This window comes from Rhinoderma darwinii, chromosome 3 (genome assembly GCF_050947455.1).
Source record: "Rhinoderma darwinii isolate aRhiDar2 chromosome 3, aRhiDar2.hap1, whole genome shotgun sequence".
Classification (NCBI taxonomy): Eukaryota; Metazoa; Chordata; class Amphibia; order Anura; family Rhinodermatidae; genus Rhinoderma; species Rhinoderma darwinii.
Genome location: NC_134689.1, coordinates 209,340,281 through 209,362,497, shown reverse-complemented (window position 1 = coordinate 209,362,497; position 22,217 = coordinate 209,340,281). Strand labels below are relative to the sequence as shown.

General features: G+C 42.4%; 1 protein-coding gene across 3 annotated transcripts in view; it reads right to left on the bottom strand.

The window, feature by feature from the left end:
* Window positions 1-22,217, bottom strand: part of PTPN12 (protein tyrosine phosphatase non-receptor type 12) — a 101,911-nt gene that overhangs the window by 8,528 nt on the left and 71,166 nt on the right. For all 3 annotated transcript variants that reach the window (XR_012882408.1, XM_075857339.1, XM_075857338.1), the window contains exons 8-12: window positions 17,969-18,111; window positions 17,499-17,565; window positions 16,800-16,877; window positions 12,875-12,970; window positions 11,855-11,937 (exon numbers count right to left, since the gene is read on the bottom strand). Coding sequence is in view for 2 of the 3 variants with exons in the window: in XM_075857339.1 (XP_075713454.1) it covers window positions 11,855-11,937; window positions 12,875-12,970; window positions 16,800-16,877; window positions 17,499-17,565; window positions 17,969-18,111 (467 nt within the window). In the remaining variant the exon portion in view is untranslated. The remainder of the gene's footprint in view (window positions 1-11,854; window positions 11,938-12,874; window positions 12,971-16,799; window positions 16,878-17,498; window positions 17,566-17,968; window positions 18,112-22,217) is intronic.

Here is a 22,217-nt window from a genome sequence, read left to right as displayed (position 1 = left end):
TGGAATACGGCAGCCACAGTCCCATAGGGACTGCGAACGGGTCCCATCCCATCCACTTCTGTGTACGCCGTCTGTGTGGGAACTGCGCATGCGCCGCTTCCACACAGTCCAATTTGAAATGCGCGCCGTCCGGCGCCATTTTCCTGTGGACCGGAAGTCGCGGCCGGACAGTAAAATTACTACTTCCGGCCGCGGCTTCCGGACTTGTGCACTTGGACCAGCGGCAGCAGACGAAGCGGACGGGCCGGAGGGAGCCGCGGCGACTGGAGCAGGTAAGAGATTTCTATGTATGTTCGTGTTTCAGTGTGTGTTTACTACTGTACGTAAACTTACTACACTGTGTGTTAGCTCAAAAAATGGCGACACACAGTGTAGGAGGTTAGACCGTTCAATCCCCTCGTTTATCCCGGCACTAGCCAGGATAAAGGAGGGGGATTCTGAGAGCTCACTAGAGCGAGTGCTTTTTTCCCAATTTTGCAGCAAAAAGCAATGTGGTTGCTTTACCACATGCAATGCTGCAATTTTGGGAATAGCTCCATCTAGTGACTAGCAATGGGAAATATTATAAATTAGAATCTAATTTATAATATTTCCTGACTCGTGAAAAAAATAAAAAAAATTTGAACAATGTTTTATCACCTATACACTAATTGTTTAACTAAAAAAAACAAAACATGTTTTGCTGGCAACACATTCCCTTTAAGTTAAAAAAAACAAACAGTGATTTCAATGGGCTTTATCTTTGCATCAGTTGTGCCCAGTCAGGCTCCGTTCAGTCAGGTTTTCGTTTTTTTTAAATGAAGAAATACCGTAGTTTGCTGCGCTATTGATGATGGAAAGGAGCTTTCCGGATTTTTTTTTACATTGAAGTCAATGGATGACGGATACAAACCGATATGACATCTGTTTGTATCAGCTGTGTGTGACGTTTAACAGATCCATTTTTTTTTCTGCACATGTGCAGACTAAAAACGAAAGCAGGAGAGATAAAAGCGGATCTGTTAAAAACGGAGTATAAGGCTCTGTTCACATCTGCGTTGGGGTCCCGTTCTGACGTTCCGTCTGAGCTTTCCGTCAGAACGGGACCCTAAACAGACAAACTGACACAGTTTCCGTTTCCATCACCATTGATTTCAATGGTGACAGATCCGGTGCCCATGGTTTCCGTTTGTCTCTGTTGTGCACCGGACCCATTGTTTTGCCAGAAGCAATAGCTTAGTCGACTAAGCTATTGCTTCCGGCAAAACGACGCGTCCGGTGCACAACAGAGAAACTGAAACCACGGGAACCGTATCAGTCACCATTGAAAGCTCTGGTTTCCGTCTGTGTCAGTCTGTGTCTGTTCAAGGTCCCGTTCCGACGGAAAGCCCAGACGGAACGTCAGAACGGCACCCCGACGTAGATGTGAACAAAGCCTAACTGATGACAAACTGACACAAACGGAAAGAAGTCAGTTTTTTTTGACGGATCCGGTAAACTGATCCGTCAAAAAGAAACATATTTCACCTTCCTTTGCATTCAGTCTGGCATCGGTCAGTTGTTTGTTTTTTTAATTTCAACGGATCCGCTAGAAAGAATGCCACAATGCAGATGTGAACGAAGCCTTAAACGGGTATTCCCATCTGAGGCATTTATGGCATATCCTGTACAGAAGTGCCGGGTCTGAACCTATTGGGAGAACAGGAGTCTGGTGACTCTCATTCACCACATGCTCCCTATACTTAAAAAGAAAGGTAGCTGTGCTTTTGCACAGCCCTCTCTTTTTAAGTCCATGGGAGTGACGAGTAACTCCAATAGAGAGGTTGTGTGCAAGCCAGGCCACCGCTCCATTTAAGTATATGGAGAATGCAGTGGCAGAGAATCGGCGAGACCCCCGTTATCCCCATAGGTGGAGTGGCACCCGCACAAAGTAGACATTTATGGCATATCCTGTAGAAGCTGGGAGAGTATGGTGTGTTGTTATCTGGCATAGCAAGCAGGGTAGCCCGCTCTATGAATTATCAAGGCGTCACAAATAGGCTTCTACCTGGCTATACACGTTGCGCCTCATGACTTACACACGATCCCTCCATGTTTCACACACCTGCACCCAATTATTTTTATTTAGGCACTTTACTCATTACTGCCCCCTATATTTCACTTATATTATTATCACTTGCACATACACTTCATTTTTTTTTTTTTACTACACATCCCATGCACCACACGCCACTCCCCTCAAGACTAGTGGGAGTGGCTATTATTTAATGCACCTGTTCACTCTCCATCAGCGTTTCTGACCTGTCTGTGTCCTTTTGTAAGTATGGCCTTTTTTTGTGGTTTGGTGTATATATGTCCCCTTGTTTTTATCTATATCCTGTAGATATGCCTAAAAGGGGAATTCCCCTTTAATGGTGGGATAGAAGACTACACTCTTTATATGGATAGTGTCTTTTTACAAAATTCTATACATAGCTGTGACCAAAATACAGAATGTCATTCAACCTATATATTAGGTTATATAGAAGAATGTTCTAAGATCTAATTAAAAAGTCATTTCCACGTGTAACAACTCATTTCATCAACAAATAACCAAATTTCAAGCTTAAAAGAGGGTCTGTCACCAGATTATAAATGCCCTATCTCCTACATATTGTGATTGGCGCTGTAATGTAGATAACAGTGGTTTTTAATTTGAAAAACGATAATTTTTGACCAAGTTATGAACAATTTTAGATTTATGCCAATTTCTTTCTGAATGTCCAACTATGCGTGTTTTTACTTTTGAGCAAGTGGGCGTTGTAAAGAGAAGTGTATTACGCTGACCAGTGTCATACACTTCTCTCCATTCATGTCCATTTGTACTCCGCACAGCATGATCTTGCTATGCAGTCACATACTCCCACATTAACTTTTCTGAAGTGTCTTGACAGTGAATAGACATTGCCTCCAGCCAGGACGCAATGTCTATTCACACTCCCGACACTTCGGTAAAGTTTGTGTGGGACTTAATAGCTGCACAGCATGATCTCGCGAGATCACGCTATGAATGAAAGCACAGCAAGTTCACGCTGTGCAGCATTTAAGTCCCACACAAAGTTTACCGAAGTGTCGGAAGTGTGAATAGACATTGCGTCCTGGCTGGACGTAATGTCTATTCACTGTCAAGACACTTCAGTAAAGTTAATGTGAGTGTATGTGACAGCACAGCATGATCTCGCGAGATCACGCTGTGCGGAGTACAAATAAACATGAAGGGAGAGAAGTGTATGACGTGGATTGGTCACGGATTGGTCAGCGTCATACACTTCCCCACTTGGTCAAAAGGTAAAAAAATGCCCAGTTGGGCATTAAGAAAGTAATTAGCATAAATCTAAAATTACTCATAACTTGGTCAAAAAAGATTGTTTTTCAAAATAAAACACTCATCTACATTACAGCGACTATCAGATTATGAAGGAGATAGGGCCTTTGTAAATGTGGAGCTGCAACACATCCATTTTGCAGTGATTTCCCACAAGGCTTTAAGATTCTTTCAGTTGCTTCCTAGTGACAGACTATAAACTGCCGTTTAGTTGGTAAAAGTACATGCTGACAAAGTGTCAATTTGTAATCTGTTTATAACTAAAAGGGTTTTTCATGCCTGTGCTGGAAATCTCTGCAATAGGGTTGCTATACTTCAAATATGCCGATATGATAATCAAAGCATTTTTGGAACAATGACAGCAGAACTGCAAAGTACAAATGTAGCTTGGTACAAAGAACTGAATTCAACAAGACTTCGGAAGGTTCCTGGCAAAGGCCCAAAGAAAAACCCTCAAGTCTAAAGAGCGTGGGGTTTAAACATCAAACAGCTTTGGTGCCAAGCCTGTGGAATGCAGCACGAACGCCAAAAATAGACAACACTTAACTTTCTACCAGCAAGCTAAAATAGAAACATTGCGGGATTCATAACAGAAGTGTGTGACAATACACTGGCACACTCATGGGATACATGAGCTATTCTACCAAAACTATATTACACCTTATGATTACATAAAAAAGCTCAGATTGCTTTTTGGCCGTCACACGCAGATTATCTCAATTTAAAATTCTAAACTTCCATATTTTGTCTGATCAATAATGGTATAAAAACGGACAAATGGCAATATCTCCTGAATCATGGGGTTTTAGTCTACAGGGCACCAAAGGGCCTATTTATTTTATGATTGCAGGAGGAAGTCGAGCCCACCTATGTTGTGCCTGGTTCTGGTAGGTCTCAGGCAAAGGGCATGTGGCCTTAGTCGGAGCATGAATATGTGTGTCCACCTGCAGCCTGTTGTGAAGTTACAGAGATAAGCAGTGCCATAGCCCTGAACAGGCTGCAATATTAGCAAGTATCATTACCAGTATTAGCATCTTTAAAAGGGGTTGTCTCATGAAGGCAACACCTGTCCCTATACCCTAATAGGGTATATGGACGTAATAGAGGTGTCCCCCGCTTGGGAGCCCCTCTAGGAGCCAGAACAGAAAGCTGCTTTGTAAGAACGACTCCTATTCTGGTGAATTTGAGATGTCCATCTATTAAAAGGGGTTTTCAGGGTAAAACAAACTTTTCAGTGCTTAAATGACGATTGATAACTATGTATTTCTAGATGGACGCTGTGTTGGTCAGAAGAGCTGTAGCTACGTTTTCAGCGCCAGTCATGTGACTATGTCAGCACCATACAGTTTAATGGTAGTCAGTGTTTATGACCACCTGTCCCCTTGGACTAAACACACCCCCAGTGGTTGGCATGTCACAACATATGACCTAAATACATTCCCCTCCCTGCCCCGGCGCAGTCTACATTCACACGGCCCGAACCCCTCCTACAACTCTTCTCTATGAACGCACCCCAAACCTTTCCCCCTGCTTCTTCCATTATGGAAATGATCACTGCATCTGCTAATATTTGCTTACCCACAGTCACACTGCAGTAAAAAAAGGGGCTGATATGTCTATGCAGTCAGACCTCTAAATCAAGCTGCGCCAGGAAGAAGCAGTACGAGAGCTTTGGGGTTCATGGATAGAGAGGAGGAATAGCAGGGGTTTGAACTGCGTGAATGTAGAGGAAGGGTTTAGGAAGAGAAAAAAATTAATTCCTAGTGACCCGCCCACTTCATTGGCCCGAAACGGAGGACCGGTGTTCTGTGGTCACGTGACTGCCACTGAACCCAGGGGAACGACGCATTGGACCTACGCAGCATTTATCTATAATTAAGTAGTCCTCATTTGTCATCTAACCACACAATTCTTTTTTTACATGGAAAACCTCTTTAATGGACAGCCATTCATCTGAATGGCAGCCATGTGATATAAAATGCCTGACTGACTGTAGCTTATCCCTGCAAAGTCACAGCGTTTAAGGCAGGTTTTAAAGGCATTTATGGGTGTTAAAAAGCAGCAGGCAGATGTTTGCTGGTAGACAATAGGAGGATATGAAGTTATGCACGTTTGTGTCCCCTCAAAATGTAGCCTGTTTTAGGGGTTGCATTTTTACAAAAACTGCAGGTAAGACCTGTGGAACAGTTGTTTTTTTAATAGAATTTTTGTTTTTGTTAAACACACTAATATTAAACATATAAAGGAGGCCAAATAAAAGGACATTCTTCAGTCAAATGCTTTTAGTAATTACTTTTTTTTGAAGTTTTGAAAGGGAGGTCTTAAAAGAAAATAAATAATGCACATTGCAATGTGCCGCCAAACCATCTGGCCGTGTTTACAGGATCGATTGTTAGGTTGATATTGCGTCGAAATCCAACAGCAAAACGCGTACAGTTTACTTCAATAGGAAATCCATTAAATGAGTCTGATCTGCGTGCAGATCCTCGGCAAATAAAACTGCAAATCTGCAGCAGAAATACGAGGAATTCTGCTGCAGATTCTTTGGCAAATCCTTGACGTCGCATACACACAGCCTGTGTGTTAAATATGAAGCAGAAATCATGAGAAAATCTATCTCAAATTTTTGATTTTGCATTTCATGAGCCTGACTTGCCACTATATCATGAGGCCATGTTCTAGTTTGCTTTATACAGAAGTTGTAGAAGAGATGCTTTTCATCTCTTCAGGCAGTTAATTAGTAGGGTACTCCCAAGCAGAACCACCTTGACAATCAAACCTCAGCAATTGCTTTTTACTACACTGCCACAGGAGCAGCAGGCACACCACTTCCTATCAACATCATTAAAATACTGATCTGCAACTCAGTTCAAGCCTAAAACGATCTTTAGGATTGGAAGATCGAAAATAGGTAAAAGCATCCAAGAACGGAATAAATCCTTAAAAGGGGTTATCCGGGGACCAAAAATTGCTTTGCATTCATATTTTTATGTAAAAAGAAATCACTTACTAATATGCTATAATTAAAAATTCGGTACTAAATGGTGCCGTTCAAACCCGGTGAACTGTTCCCGGAAGTCCTAGAGCTTTTCTAATAATGACGACGCGCCGGCACGGCCCCACGTGACTAAAGGCCCGCTTCCTGTGCTGTTCATGTCGGCGTGTTATCAATGGCATGACTGCAAGGGGCTGTCACATTGGCTATTGCTGGAGTCCCCGAGCAGAGCATCAGCTAGCGCTTTGCTCGGGACTCCAGCATTGCTCCCAACATTTGGTCCGTGACTTCAGGGGTTTCCTACAGCTAGAGTTCCCGAGCAGAGAATCAGCTGATGCTCTGCCCAGGGACTACAGCACTGCTGCCACTGTCACTGTCCATATATGGACAGCGACATCAGCACCAGTATGGGAGTTGATGCTCTGCTCGGGGACTCCACTATTGCTGCCGACGTCATTGTCCATACATGGACAGTGACTTCAGGGGTTTCCTATCGCTGGAGTCCCCGAGCATAGCATCAGCTGGTGCTCTGCCTGTGGACTCCAGTACTGCTGCCGACGTCACTACCCATATATAGACAGTGATGTTGGCAGCAGTGCTGGAGTCCCCAGGCAGAGCATCAGCCGATGCTCTTCTCTGGAACTCCAGCTATAGGAAACCCCTGAAGTCACTGTCCAGTACTGCTGCCGACGTCACTGTCCATATATGGAGTCCCCGAGCAAAGCATCAGCTAATGCTCTGCTCAGGAACTCTAGCTGTAGCAAACCCCTGAAGTCACTGACCAAATGTCGGGAGCAGCGCTGGAGTCTCGAGCAAAGCGCTAGCGGATGTTCTGCTGGGGGACTCTAGCAATAAGCAATGTGACTGCCGCTTGCTGTCACGTCATTGATAACACACCGACACGAACAGCACAGAAAGCAAGTCCTCAGTCATGTGGGGCCGTGTCGGCGCGTCATCAATATTAGAAAAGCTCCAGGACTTCCAGCAACAGTTCACCAGGTTTGAACGGCACCATTTAGTACCAAATTTTTAATTATAGTATATTAGTAAGTGACTTTTTACATAAAAATATGAATGCAAAGCAATTTTGGTCCCCCGGATAACCCCTTTAACCTCATCACGCGCTGCGCCGCAACTGTACGTCCTGGAGAGCGCTTGCTTCCCGCTCCAGGACGTACAGTTGCGGAGCGGTTCCCGGTGCACACTGTCCTAACCGACAGTGTCCCAGAACCGGGTGGTCAGCTGTCCCCGACAGCGGACACTCCAGTCCTGCCGGTCAGCGGACCATCGCCGCTGATTTTGGCAATTAACCCTATAAATGCAGCGACCGATTGCGATCGCCGCATTTAAGGGGTTTGAAGCAAATCGGCAGCCCCCACTAAGTGATTGTGGGGGCTGCTGATGCTTGTCGTGGCAATCGGAGGCCAGACAATGGCCTCTGGGTTGCCATGTACGGAAGCCTCAGAGGAGCAGCCTCCGGCTGTCAGTGTGATGGTCACGTCACAATGACAGTTAGAATACATTACACTACGTGTGTAGTGTAATGTACTCTAGCAGCAAAGCTGCAAGTCTAAATGTCCCCTAGTGGGACAAGTTAAAAAAAAAAAAAAAAAAGGTCATAAAAATGTTTTTTAAATAAGTGTAAAAATAAAAGTTATAAACAAAAATCAGGTTTTTCCTAAAATTAAAGTCTTATTATAGGAAAAAAAAAGCTAATATGTTAAAAAAAAAACACATATTTGGTATCACCGCGTTCGTAACGACCCAAACTACAAATGTTATTTTTCCCGCACGATGAAAAAAAAAAAATCCATAAAAAAACTACACCAGAATCGCTATTTTTTGGTCACCACCCCTCCCAAAATAGAGAATAAAAAGTGATCAAAAAGTCGCATGTACCCGAAAATAGTACCAATCAAAACTACAACTCATCCCGCAAAAAACAAGCCCTTACACAGCTTTTTTGACGAAAAAATTATGGGGACAAAGAAAATAAATTTTATTTAAAAAAAAAGTTATTTTATTGCGCAAATGCTGCAAAACATAAAAAAAACTATATACATATGGTATCGCCGTAATCTAACCGACCCGCAAAATAAAAGTAACATTGTCATTTATAGTGCACGGTGAACGCCGCAAAAAAAACCCTAAAAAACATTGTCAGAATTGCTAGTTTTTGGTCTTCGGGCTTGAAAAAACATTGAATAAAAGTGATCAAAAAAAATAAAATAAAATCGTATGTACCCCAAAATGGTACCAATGAAAAGTACAGATTGTCCCGCAACAAATAAGCCCTCACGCAGCTCCGGTGGTGAAAAAATAAAAAAGTCCTGGCTCTCAGAATATAGCAATGCAAAATGTGCTGAGTGTCCAAAAGTGGATAAGATCGGGCTCCATTTATCAGTGCGACACCGGGCACATATCTATGAATTATTATTTATTTACCGCATTATTATACCCTTTTATTATGCCCTGATGTTCTCCGCACAGATTACATGTACCCCGACATTATAAACTGAAATAGCAGCAAAACCCCAAACTACTACCAAGCAAAATCTGCGCTCCAAAAGCAAAACGGCGTCCCTCCCTTCTGAGCCCTGCAGCGTGCCCAAGCAGCAGTTTGCACCCACATATATGGCATCGCCATACCCAGGAGAACCCGCTTAACGTTTTATGAGGCATTTGTCTTCAGTGGCACAAACTGGGCACAACATATTATGCACTAAAATGGCATATCAGTGGAAAATTGCAATATTCACTTTGAACCATACGCTGTGCATTAACCCCTTTGCACGATGACTTAATTGCACGTCATGGTGCAGGGGTTGATGTATGGAGCGGGCTCATGTGCTGAGCCCGCTCCATACGCTACGGGTGTCAGCTGTGCATTACAGTTGACACCCGAGTCTAACGGACAGGAACAGCGATCGTGCGGTTACAGAAGCCTGTAAAAATAGCAATATACTGCAATACATTAGTATTGCAGTTTATTGTACCAGTGATCCAATGATCGCTGGTTCAAGCCCCCTAAGGGGACTAATAACTTTAAAACTTCTACACATTTTATTAGTAGTGAGAGAAAAAAAAAAGTTAAACAACCTTTTCCCATTTTTCTTCTAAAGTAATGTAAAAAAATAAACAAAATTGGTATCGCTACGACCGTAATAGGCCGGACTACTACATCAAATTTTAAAAAAACGCACAATTTTGCTACATTTTAGTGTTTTTCTGAAATAAATACAGAGTTTAAATCGATCACATTTTTTCACTAAGTACAACATGTCACGAGAAAATCTCAGAATCGCTTGGATAGGTAAAAGCATTCCGAAGTTACCACCACAAAGTAACACGTCAGATTTAAAAAAAATCGTCTGTGTCCTTTAGGCCAAAACAGGCTGGGTCCTGAAGGGGTTAAAGTGGATCTGTCACCAAATTTCACAAACTGCATACATTATTAAATAGATCTTAGACCTGATGAAGCTGCTGTACTTACTTTGAAAATCTGTGTAAGAATGGCTGTATAATCCTTTTCTTAAAGTTTTCCTGCTTGATGTTACAATGAGCATTGTATGAGACCAAGTATATGCATGAGACCAAATACATGCATGATGTAGTCTCAATCTCCTCCCATCTAGTGCTGACAAGCTCATATCAGTCCCCACCTCACACAATGTTGAAATCGCACACATGCCCAGTACAAGCTGCAATCTCCCTGATTCTACAGTAAAAGAATGCAGCAGATGGAGTTAGGAGCTGTAATTCCACGCCAAAACTACTGCTGGAAGATGAGAGCCTATCTTCCAGCAGTAGTTTTGGTGTGGAATTACAGCTCCTAACTCCATCTGCAGCTTGTACTGAACTTGTGCGAGATTTCGGCTTGGTGAAAGGGAGTAGGGACACTAATAGGAGCTTGTCAGCCCTAGGTAGGAGGAGATTGAGATTACATCATGCATATACTTGGTCGCATAAAACGCTTATTTTAATATGGACACCTTTGACATGATAAAAAATTATTTTACATGTTAGTGCAACTTTCCTAACTTCATGCAACCAGTACGTTATGTTTAAGGCTGGAAGCACAATTGCTTTAACCATTTTCAGACCTCTCCCAGACTTTTCTCATGTCGTCGTGTCCCTCCCAGTAATAAATGTGAGTTCTGTGAATCCAGGACGACGCTGCAGTCACTAGCTCATGTATCAGCATAGCTTTATTCTTTTACTGCTTTCTTTCTACACTGATAACCTGTGTGATTGCCCTTCCCTCCTCATTGTGCCTTCGTCCCATAACTACATTCTGACAGCTTAAAGAGGCTCTGTCACCAGATTTTGCAACCCCTATCTGCTATTGCAGCAGATAGGCGCTGCAATGTAGATTACAGTAACGTTTTTATTTTTAAAAAACGAGCATTTTTGGCCAAGTTATGACCATTTTTGTAGTTATGCAAATGAGGCTTGCAAAAGTCCAAGTGGGTGTGTTTAAAAGTAAAAGTCCAAGTGGGCGTGTATTATGTGCGTACATCGGGGCGTTTTTAATACTTTTACTAGCTGGGCGCTCTGAAGAGAAGTAACATCCTCTTCTCTTCAGAACGCCCAGCTTCTGACAGTGCAGATCTGTGACGTCACTCACAGGTCCTGCATCGTGACGGCCACATCGGCACCAGAGGCTACAGTTGATTCTGCAGCAGCATCAGCGTTTGCAGGTAAGTCGATCTTACCTGCAAACGCTGATGCTGCTGCAGAATCAACTGTAGCCTCTGCTGCCGATGTGGCCGTCACGATGCAGGACCTGTGAGTGACGTCACAGATCTGCACTGTCAGAAGCTGGGCGTTGTGAAGAGAAGAGGATGTTACTTCTCTTCAGAGCGCCCAGCTAGTAAAAGTATTAAAAACGCTCCGATGTACGCACATAATACACGCCCACTTGGACTTTTACTTTTAAACACACCCACTTGGACTTTTGCAAGCCTCATTTGCATAACTACAAAAATGGTCATAACTTGGCCAAAAATGCTCGTTTTTTAAAAATAAAAACGTTACTGTAATCTACATTGCAGCGCCTATCTGCTGCAATAGCAGATAGGGGTTGCAAAATCTGGTGACAGAGCCTCTTTAAGTTAGGTGCCCTCCCGAACGCTTGGATGCTTCACCCCTCTCCCCTGCTAAAAAGGGTAATCTGCCATATACTGCCTCCTTCTTACTCTGCTGCTATTTCTAACACTTAGAGAAGGGAGGAGGAGTGCAGAGAGCAGCCCCGACCAGAGTAGTGTGCTGTAGAATTTGCTAGATTAATGACTTGTACAAACTCTAAAGCAGCAAAATGGTAAGAAATTTTTAATGAAGACTAGTCGAGAGACATTTTGTATATAGGACGTAAATTCATATAAAAAGTTCAAAAGGTATACATAGCCTTTAAAAATACATACATTTTTTGTCTACTGGGTTAAGCTAACAAAAGTATATGAGTCCAAAGAATTTATAAAAAAAAAATTAATAGGCTATCTAAACCCAATACTTGCCTACGGATTCTTGGTGGCTTTGGTGGTGGAGAATCCATTTTGTCCTTCTCTGAAGAATTCACTGCGTTTTCAGAATTTTCATCCTGGCAATATAAGTAATTTAATAATAGTCTTATTTAGACATATTTTACCTAGTTCAACCCTTTATTATGCAGTGTTGATAAAAAAATCCCTGTAAGGCTTCGTTCACATCTGCGCTAGGGATAGAGCTTTCCATCGGAACGGAGCCCTGACAGACACAAACCATTTCCATCACCATTGATTTCAATGGTGACGGATCCGGTGCCATTGAAATCAATGGTGATGGAAACCAAAACATATGGTTTCCGTTTGTGTCGGTCAGGGCTCCGTTCCGACAGAAAGCTCCAACGGAACGGAGCCCTAGCGCAGATGTGAACGAAGCCTCAGGTAGGTGGCATCTCTCAGATCATCATATCAATAGAAACCCCTTAATCAAGTGCCTGTATTCAAAGCAATACAATGTAGATTATCAAAGTGAAATGCACAAAATCCTTTTGAATTCATTTTAACAAATTAAATCTAGGGGATTTGGTGCAGATTGTTTGCTCTGTGCTAAGGATTAAAGCCATCTTCTAGACATAGTGATCGCCCATGGTTATAGTTATCGGCCTGGGTGTGAAAAGGTCATTGAAGTGGTATTCCCATCTCTGACATTTATGGCACAGGATAGACGTGGGTCCTACCAAGCTGTGCTAGGTTGTTTGCGTAACTCCTATTGATTTCTATGGGAGTTACGAAAACAGCGTAGCTCGGCTGTTATTGAACTACCAGCCACCTTATAACTCAGTAGCTGGAGCCCAGCAACAGCAGGAGAAGGTGGGACAGGGGACCCCGTTCTAGAGATAGGTGTGGGACTCGCATCTATCAGACATTTATGGCAAATCCTGTGGATATGCCATTAATGTCCCAGATGAGAATATCCCTTTAAATACATCTCTATTTTCAATTGATTAAATAATACATAGCAATATAGTTGCAGTTGTGTTGAGCCTTAAATACCAAGTCATCTGCTATCTTTCTAGACTCATTCTCATACACTTCCAGCTGCTTCTCAAATAGCTGAGCTATGGCCCGATGTACAAGTTCATACTGTTCCTAAAAAGAAAAGGAAAAAAACGTCAGATAACATGGGACAATAGAGGTTTTGATCGTTAATGTACCACTAAGAAGAAGAAAAATAAAAAGTCTCCTGCAATATTAGTCACGTCAATACAATTTGTGAATGCAAGTTTTAATTTTTCTAATAAAATGGCAAAATAGGTTGTACTAAACCGTAAATGGTGTGTTAAATATACATAGTATATGTATATATTTCTGTGATAGCCAAAATATAATTAAACATTTTGCGGTTTAATTTACGTCTGAGGATAAAATACCCATAGAAATGCTTCTAATTCAGATGGAGAAAAAATAAATAATGTGGCATGGTTTTGTTTTTTTAAAACACCCAGGCCTTAGCTAACGCGGCAACATCCTCCCTGGCACTTCTTGGTTTATGGGGTGGGCATACATCCCCCCTCCACATGACCACTGACCGTTCCTTCAGAACTACAATTATTATTTTTTTTCTTCACAAACGGAGTAGGAATGCGAGGACATCTGAGGGGATGGAGCTACAAAAGAGAAGCTCATGTGATCGGCAGATGGAACATAAAGCCGTTGCAGGAAGCCTCGCTTAGTTCCGGTCACTTGACTGGGAGACAGAGCAGACCTCTCACAATTGAAAATGACTGCTATGGGTGAGTTACAGCAAACCTGCTCATATAAACATTTAAAACTAAAGGCTATGTACACCTTTGACATCGTTTTTTTTGTGGGGGGGGGGGGGGGGAGGGTTAAATAAAATTGTGCATCAGTGTGATTGTTGTAACTTCCTAAACCAGTCAGTCTCACAGACCTGGCGGATTCAGGTCTTGGCGAACGATACAGCTGCTCTGTATACAGAATACAAAGCAGCTGTATCTCGAAAAGTTGATACATTTTATTAAAAATAATTTTAAGTTAGTTGCGGCACTGATGCACAATTTTATTTAAGAAAAAAACAACCGTCAAAGGCGTACATAGCCTTTAATTTTTGGTGAGCGGACAGCCAGCTTCTTTAACTGGTTCCCGACCACTGGCTGTGTTTTTACGGCCAGCGGTCAGGGTCCTTAAAACCCGAGCCATAGACTTTATACGGCTCGGGTTTTAACTTGCTGCCCGCGCGATCGGGCAGCTGAATGTCGGGTCTCCGGCTGTCAGTGACTGCCGGGGACCCTGAGGAGAGGATAGAAGCAGCTTTCGTTGCTTCTGTCTTCTCCGATCTCTTTTACACAGCGCTCAATGAACGCTGTGTATAGGAATAGAGACAGCAGCGGCGCTGTCTCTATTCCTCCTGGTGATCATGTGACTGGTCACATGATCACCGGGTGCCGTTACTGACAGACTGCTGCTGGGTCTAACTAGACCCAGCACAGCCTTATTAGTGACAATCGTCACTATGAGAGGGCTGATTTCCCCTGTAACTGGGGCTGCTGTGCAGGCCCAGTTACAGTGGAAAAACATGGTGTAAAAGAAAGAAAAAAAATATATAAAGTCCCCCAAAGGTCTTTTTTGACCTTTGAGGGACAGACCATCGTAATAAAAAAATAGTAAAGTCGAGTGCAAAAAAAAATTAAATAGCAAATACACATAAAATACCCACCCCAAAAAAAAAAACGTTCCCCCCATTGCTGTAACGCTAGCGCTGACCCAATTACCCTAATATAGACATGTAATCTATTAAAATTTACGGTAGACAATGACGATCACAAATAAAAGGTCTATTTTAGGGTAAAACTATGTTATTACCAAAAAAAAATAGCTGAAACGTGAAAAAGCTTATTTTTTTACTATTATTTTCAAACTTTATGAATAAAAATTCTAAAATAGCAAAACAGGTTTGTATAAAAACGATAAAAAAAAGAAACATGCATGGTCTACGGAAAAAAAAACTCGCAAAAATTACGTAGTTAGCCCAACAAATAAAAAGTTATAGCCATTTAACTAACACGTGCTAAAAATGGCTAAATGTTCTCTGGTCCTGAAAGCGCAAAATAGCCCGGTCCTGAACTGGTTAATACCTAGTAACAGAGTACAAACCAAATCCTCATTCTGGTGGCTTATTGCACCAGTTTTTCACTGTTCATATTCTCGACCTAAAACCCAGACTACTGCAGTTTTACTGAACTTACAGCAACAAAAGGTTGCAAGATACAGCTTCTATACATGATACATAGAAGCTGTATCTCAAAATAGATAAATTATTTTTATTTAAAAAAATAAATATATATAACTTTAGACCCTATTCACACGACAGGGTTCATGAAACGGCAGTCACACGGCCACAGTAGGAACAATAGACCCCTAATGGTACTATTCACACGACCCATTTTTTGACGGCCCGGGAAACCCGGCCGTAAAAAATGGGTCATGCCCTATTTTCGGCCGTTCTCCCGGCCCCCATAGAAGTCTATGGGGCCGGGTAATACACGGCCATCACTGGAATGTGTCCCGAGTGACGGCCGTGTCTTCCATCGCTTGCTCTCTCTCCTTCTCCTCTTCCTCACAGTTTGAAGTGCATGTAAGGAGGAGGGTATTTGTTTGCTCCCTGTAGGAGCGGAATCAACAATCCCCGGCCACAGCTTCGGCAACGCTGTGGCTGGGGATTCCGCTTTAGAAGTGCTTGACGTCACTTTGTCCATATATGGACACAGTGAAGTCAGGGACTTCTCCTGGAGCGGAAACACCGGCCACAGGGTCGGGGATTCCGCTTCAGAAGTGCCTGACGTCACTGGACACAGTGACCCCAGGCACTTCTGAAGCGGAATCCCCGACCCTGTGGCCGGTGTCTCCGCTCCAGGAGAAGTCCCAGACTTCAGTGTGTCCATATATGGAAATTGAGGTCAGGGACTTCTCCTGGAATGGTGGCGCTATCTACAGACAGGTAGGGAGGGCTGTGTGGCCCTACCTACGGGGGGCTGTGTGGCCCTACCTACGGAGGGCTGGGTGGCACTACCTACGGAGGGCTGGGTGGCACTACCTACGGAGGGCTGGGTGGCACTACCTACGGAGGGCTGGGTGGCACTACCTACGGAGGGCTGGGTGGCACTACCTACGGAGGGCTGGGTGTGGCAAAAAATGACAAATGAAATTCATCCGATTTTAAAACGGACAGGGGAAAAAACGGCTGCAAAACGGGTCAAAATCGGCCGTTAATGGCAATACGGCCCGGAATGGATGCAAAACAGCCGGGAAAAGCGGTCCAGAACGCGCATTTTTATCGTCCGACACTTGGACCCTGTCGTGTGAATAAGGCCTTACTTTTAGGCTGGGTTCACACGGAATATTTTTTGCAGGAGGAAAATCTGCCTCAAAATTCCATTTGGAAATTTGAGGCAGATTTTCCTCTGTCATTTTCGCCCGCGGCCATTGAGCCCCGCGAGCATAAAACACCGCGAGATACGCTTTCTCTGCCTCCCATTGATGTCAATAGGAGGTCAGAGGCGTAAACGGCAGAAGATAGGGCCTGTGCCTTCTTTTTCCCGCTCGCGGGAAAAAAACACCTCCGCCTCCCATTGAAATCAATGGGAGGCATTTTTGGCCGTTTTTTGGCGCAGTTTCCGCGTCAAAAAACTCAGTGTGAACCCAGCCTTACTGTGCAGGGAGGAGCTGCTGCTGATTACAGGGAGCTCTTCCTGCACAACAGTAGTTTTGCAGTATGTTGCTCTTGAGCAACTGAAGAAGTGTAAATAGCATGCAGCAAATTTCAAAGACACTTAATCTATGCGTTATCATTCGATTAATACCTAGTGCGCGTGACTTTATATTAAAGCGAATATGACATTCATTTTGAGGACATATATACTAGAAGGGGTTTTCTATTGTAATTAAATCAATTGCGTACCTTAGTTTGGACTGCTGAATGCCGCTGAGTCCTCATATCTTGAATTAAACTAAAAACATTAAACTCTTCAGGTATCCTCTAAAAAAAACAAGTACATAATGGGTTAATAACTCTGGACAACTGACATTTTTTTTAAAGGGTTATTCCCATCACACAAAGCGACAGCATATAGCTAGAATATGCCATCACTTTGCAATCAGTGGAGGATCGACTGCCGGGATCCCCATGTTCCCGAAATTGAAGGGACCACACCGCTGTGTCCACTTCAGTTTTGCCTTGCAGCTCTCTCCACCAGCTGTGCAGGGAGTTGCAGCATAGCATTATTCCCTTGAATGGAGAAGTGTTACAGTTATCTGCACAGAGGGTGGCCGAGAGCTACATGGATAAACAGTCAAGGGGAGCAGCGCTTAAACAGAACTGTGGCCATTTTAATCTCGGGATCGATAGGGGTGCCAGCAGTCGGACCCTCTAGTTAAAAGCAAATACTTGGCGCGATGGAAATAACCCTTTAATGCCTCTTTCAACGTGGCAGTATTTTGGTCAGTATTTGAAAGTCAAAACCAGGAGGGAAACCTACAAAAAAATTAGACATTATAAAATCTTCAGTGTTTTGGACCCACTAGCGGTTTTGGCTTATAAATACTGAAGCAAAATACGCCAGTGTGAAGTAGCCTAACAGATTATATACTTGCTACATACCCGAGCTTTCAGCAAATTCCATGTATAATCTATTGCACAAATGGCTCCAGTCCTTCCACATCCCGCACTAAGAGGAGAATTACATTTGTTTACTTATAAACATGAGGGAATTTAACAAGTTTTCTGCACCAGATTTATGGCATACAAAAGTCGCAAATGGCTCACTCTCGCCACTTTCAAGACTGCGGGCAAAGAAGCTGAAGGGGCATGGTGGCTGCTGCATTTACTATTATTTACGCCGAAACTGGCATAAATAGCGGAAATCTACTCCAGCTTCGGGCTGGCGTAGATTTTATTCAGTGGCGCTCGGACAGCTGAAGACGCGACATAGTTAAGCGTGTGCCTTTCGATAACTTTGTTGCATCTTACTCCAGCTTGTTTCTTATTAAAACGCCAGTCTTAATAAATCTCCCCCATAGTCTGTTGGTGTATAGGGTTACTAATCATACAACTTTGCAAAGACTGCATACCTGCAATGTATACATATAGGAACCTCCTCATGAGCCTGATAATCCCGCATTAAACTAATCATGTCAAGGATAGAATCAAAAGATGATGGGACATCATGATCCGGCCAATTCACATAATGAAACTGAAGAATTCTACGGATCTCCTGCAAAATGGATTTGGAAAGGAAAAATAAATATATTACAGTCAGCACAGGAACCTGATGTATGCCATAATACAATGATAAGAACCATCAATCACTTTTAGCAATGCTTTGAATGTTCTCGAAATAAAATGGCAGCAGAAAAAAAAAAAAAACGCATGGAGAGAAAATTACCAGAGCTGCAAGGACACGGTCTTTACGTTCTTTTTACTGTCACTCTAAAGCCATGTGTACACGCATGGGATATTTTATGCTGCTGAAATACCTAAGATCCACTGCAAAATTTATTACATGTGGGTTTTGCCACAGATTTTAAAACCCACGGCACGCTCACAAATCCGCAAAGATGTTTTTGGAGCATCTCTTTCTAAGAAACCGTGCGGGCCCCAGAGGTTGGCCCCATCTAGAAAACTAATGCACCTCACAAATGGCAAACATGCTGAACGGCAAACAGAACTGGACTTTAGTTACATAGTACGGTTGAAAAAAGACATATGCCCATCAAGTTCAACCAAGGGATGGGAAAAAGAGAAGGGATGAATCAAAAATGTCTACACACAGGAGCTAATATTTTTTTGTTCTAGGAAATTATCTAAGCCTTTTTTAAAGCCATCTACTGTCCCTGCTGTGACCAGCTCCTGCGGTGACTATTCCATAGATTCACAGTTCTCACAGTAAAGAAGGCTTGTCGCCTCTGCAGGTTGAACCTTTTTTTCTCCAGACGGAGGGAGTGCCCCCTTGTTTTTTGAGGGGGTTTTACATGGAACAGGATTTCACCATATTTTTTGTATGCGCCATTAATATATTTATATAAATTAATCATGTCCCCGTTAAGCTTCATGCACACGACCGTGCCCGTAATTACAACTTGTTTTTATGGACTATGCTCTCATTATAAAGTATAGGAGCTCGGTCTGTAAAAAAAATTAATCCTATTTTTTTCGGCAGGTTTCTACGGCACGGACATACAGGAAGGTGTCCATCGGCCATAGAAATGAATGGGCCCGTAATTACAGGCGATTTTACGGTCGTGTGCATGGGGCCTTAGTAGTCTTTTTTTCAAGGCTAAATAGGTTTATTTTAATCTTTCCTCATAACTTACATTCTCCATGCCCCTTATTAGCTTTGTTGCTCTTCTTTGTATTTTTTTTCCTTTCTATGAACTGGAGCCCAGAACTGAACTGCATATTCTAGATGAGGCCTCACTAATGCTTTGTAAAGTTGTAATGCATCCTTAGGCTATGTTCACACGGAGTATTTTGCCGAGTTTTTTGACGCGGAAACAGCGTCGCAAAACTCGGCAAAAACGGCCCGAGAACGCCTCCCATTGATTTCAATGGGAGGCGTCGGCGTCTTTTTCCCGCGAGCAGTAAAACTGCCTTGCGGGAAAAAGCGACATGCCCTATCTTCGGGCGCTTCCGCCTCTGACCTCCCATTGACTTCAATGGGAGGCAGAGAAAGCGTATTTCGCGCTGTTTTATGCCCGCGGCGCTCAATGGCCGCGGGCGAAAAACGGCGCGAAAATCGGCATGCAGGGAGAGGAATATCTGCCTCAAAGTTCCAAATGGAATTTTGAGGCAGATATTCCTCCCCCAAAATACTCTGTGTGAACATAGCCTTATATCAATTATGTCCATGCCTCTTAATACACAAAACCTTGCTGGCCTTAGTTCTTTCATTGGGATCCATAAGGGTGTTTCTCGACGACAACACTGATGTACTAGACAAGGAAACCCTTTGCTATAATTTAAATTAAACACACTAGCTGGGTAACGCATAATATACAGCCACAATAATTAGATTACAGGTGTTAAATTTAAAAAAAGAAATGCCAAGAGTGATTAGAAATATGAAGTAGACAGAGGAAGAGAAAGCAATTAACATCTTAAAATCCCCTTGGAGAATTAAATGTGTTTTAGCCAAAAACATTATAGGGCAGATTTACTACTTTGGCATATTATATGTTACATAGTTAGTACGGCTGAAAAAAGACACATGTCCATCAAGTTCAACCAAGGGAAGGGAAAAGGGAAGGAAAAATTTCTACACACAGGAGCTAATATTTTTTTGTTCTAGGAAATTATCTAACCCTTTTTTAAAGCCATCTACTGTCCCTGCTGTGACCAGCTCCTGCGGTAGACTATTCCATAGATTCACAGTTCTCACTGTAAAGAAGCCTTGTCGCCTTAGAAAGTTGAACCTTTTTTTCTCCAGACGGAGGGAGTGCTCCCTTGTTTTTTGAGGGGGTTTTACAAGGAACAGGATTTCACCATAGTTTTTGTATGTGCCATTAATATATTTATATAAATTAATCATGTCCCCCCTTAGTCGTCTTTTCTCAAGGCTAAATAGGTTTAATTCTTTCAATCTTTCCTCATAACTTAAATTCTCCATGCCCCTAATTAGCTTCGTTGCTCTGCTTTGTATTTTTTCCAACTCCAGGGCATCCTTTCTATGAACTGGAGCCCAGAACTGAACTGCATATTCTAGATGAGGCCTCACTAATGCTTTGTAAAGTGGTAATATTACATCCCTGTCCCGCGAGTCCATGCCTCTTTTATTACACGACAATATCTTGCTGGCCTTTGAAGCAGCTGATTGACATTGCATGCTGTTATTTCGTTTATGATTTACAAGTACACCCAGATCCTTCTCAACTAGTGACTCCCCCAGTGTAGCGCCCCCTAGGACATATGATGCATGCAGGTTGTTGGTACCCAGATGCAAAACGTTACATTTATCTGCATTAAACTTCATCTGCCAAGTGGATGCCCAAACACTTAGTTCTTTACTGTCAGTCTTTCTTTTTTACTGGAGTAAGATGCAACAGATTTATTATGAGACGCACGCCTCTTAATCAATTGCTTGCATTTTTTCCGCTGGGCGTAACGATCACGGTCATGCACCAACCATTTCTCCCTCCCCAATCAAACATAAAATTAAAAAAAATGTAAACAAATACTCACATCAGCGCTTCTACCCTCACCATTCTGCAGCTTATACAAAGTCCTGACTACTCATAACATCATTACATTATATGAGTCGCAGCATGCAAAGGGATCCAGGAAGGAAGAAGCGAAGAGAAGCACTGAGGTGAACATACGTTTTATTTCTGTCCCATGGAGGGGGGGTAATCTGGCTTAGAAAAGGTTGATAAATTCCCCCCTAGCAAGCAACCATTGGAGGTTTCTACACTGGATAATACTATTTTGAATGCATATTTACAGGCTTAATGTCAAATTCTGTGTTGTACAACATTTAGGTAATAGCTGCAAGTTCGCTTATAGATTATTCAGAACATGTAAATGTTTCAAAAGAGTGTGCGCGGAGGTCTGTTCCAACTCCCTTGCTGCAATATATTGGAATAGAAGGTAGGAACTGCCCGAAGAAAAAAAATTTAAAACTAACAATTTTAGCCATCAAAAAGCCCCTAGTAGTATGACTGCTCTCCTCCACTTTCATTCCTCACACTATTTTTCATAAATAATGCCGTAAACACAGTGAGGGTAAATACGGAGAGGAGGGTTTATATATATATATATATATATATATATATATATATATATATATATATATATATATAAGGTCGCTGCCTGTCAGAAATCTGAAACTCATGGTTGCCATACATTTCTCATAAAGCGCAGCAGCAGAGGAAATGTGGTATTCAATACGGGCCACACAAATGAATGGCTGACTAACACATGGAAGGGCTAAGTCTGTCAAAATGACTTCAAAAGTCTCTCTCCGTGCTAGTCCACATATCCTAATCATATAAATAAATATGCTATTGAGAGAAATTTTTTGAGACATCCGCTGTTGCATCAGAATTTGGAAGGACCATGACACACAACACAAAGAAACATGATAAATATTTGCTCTGCTGAACATTTATAGTATTAAAATATCATTACTTTAGTAGAAGAAGAAAAAAAATTTAATTTGCATTATGAACAATTTCTTGACATACTTCTACTATAGGAATTGATGTAAAACCTTTACATCATTTGTCTACAACCAGAGAGCAGGAGAATGAAAACAAAATCTCCTGCAGCTGCTCTTCCTGGTGGCAACAGAATAAGTTGCTATAACATTTACACAGCCTTCTCTAC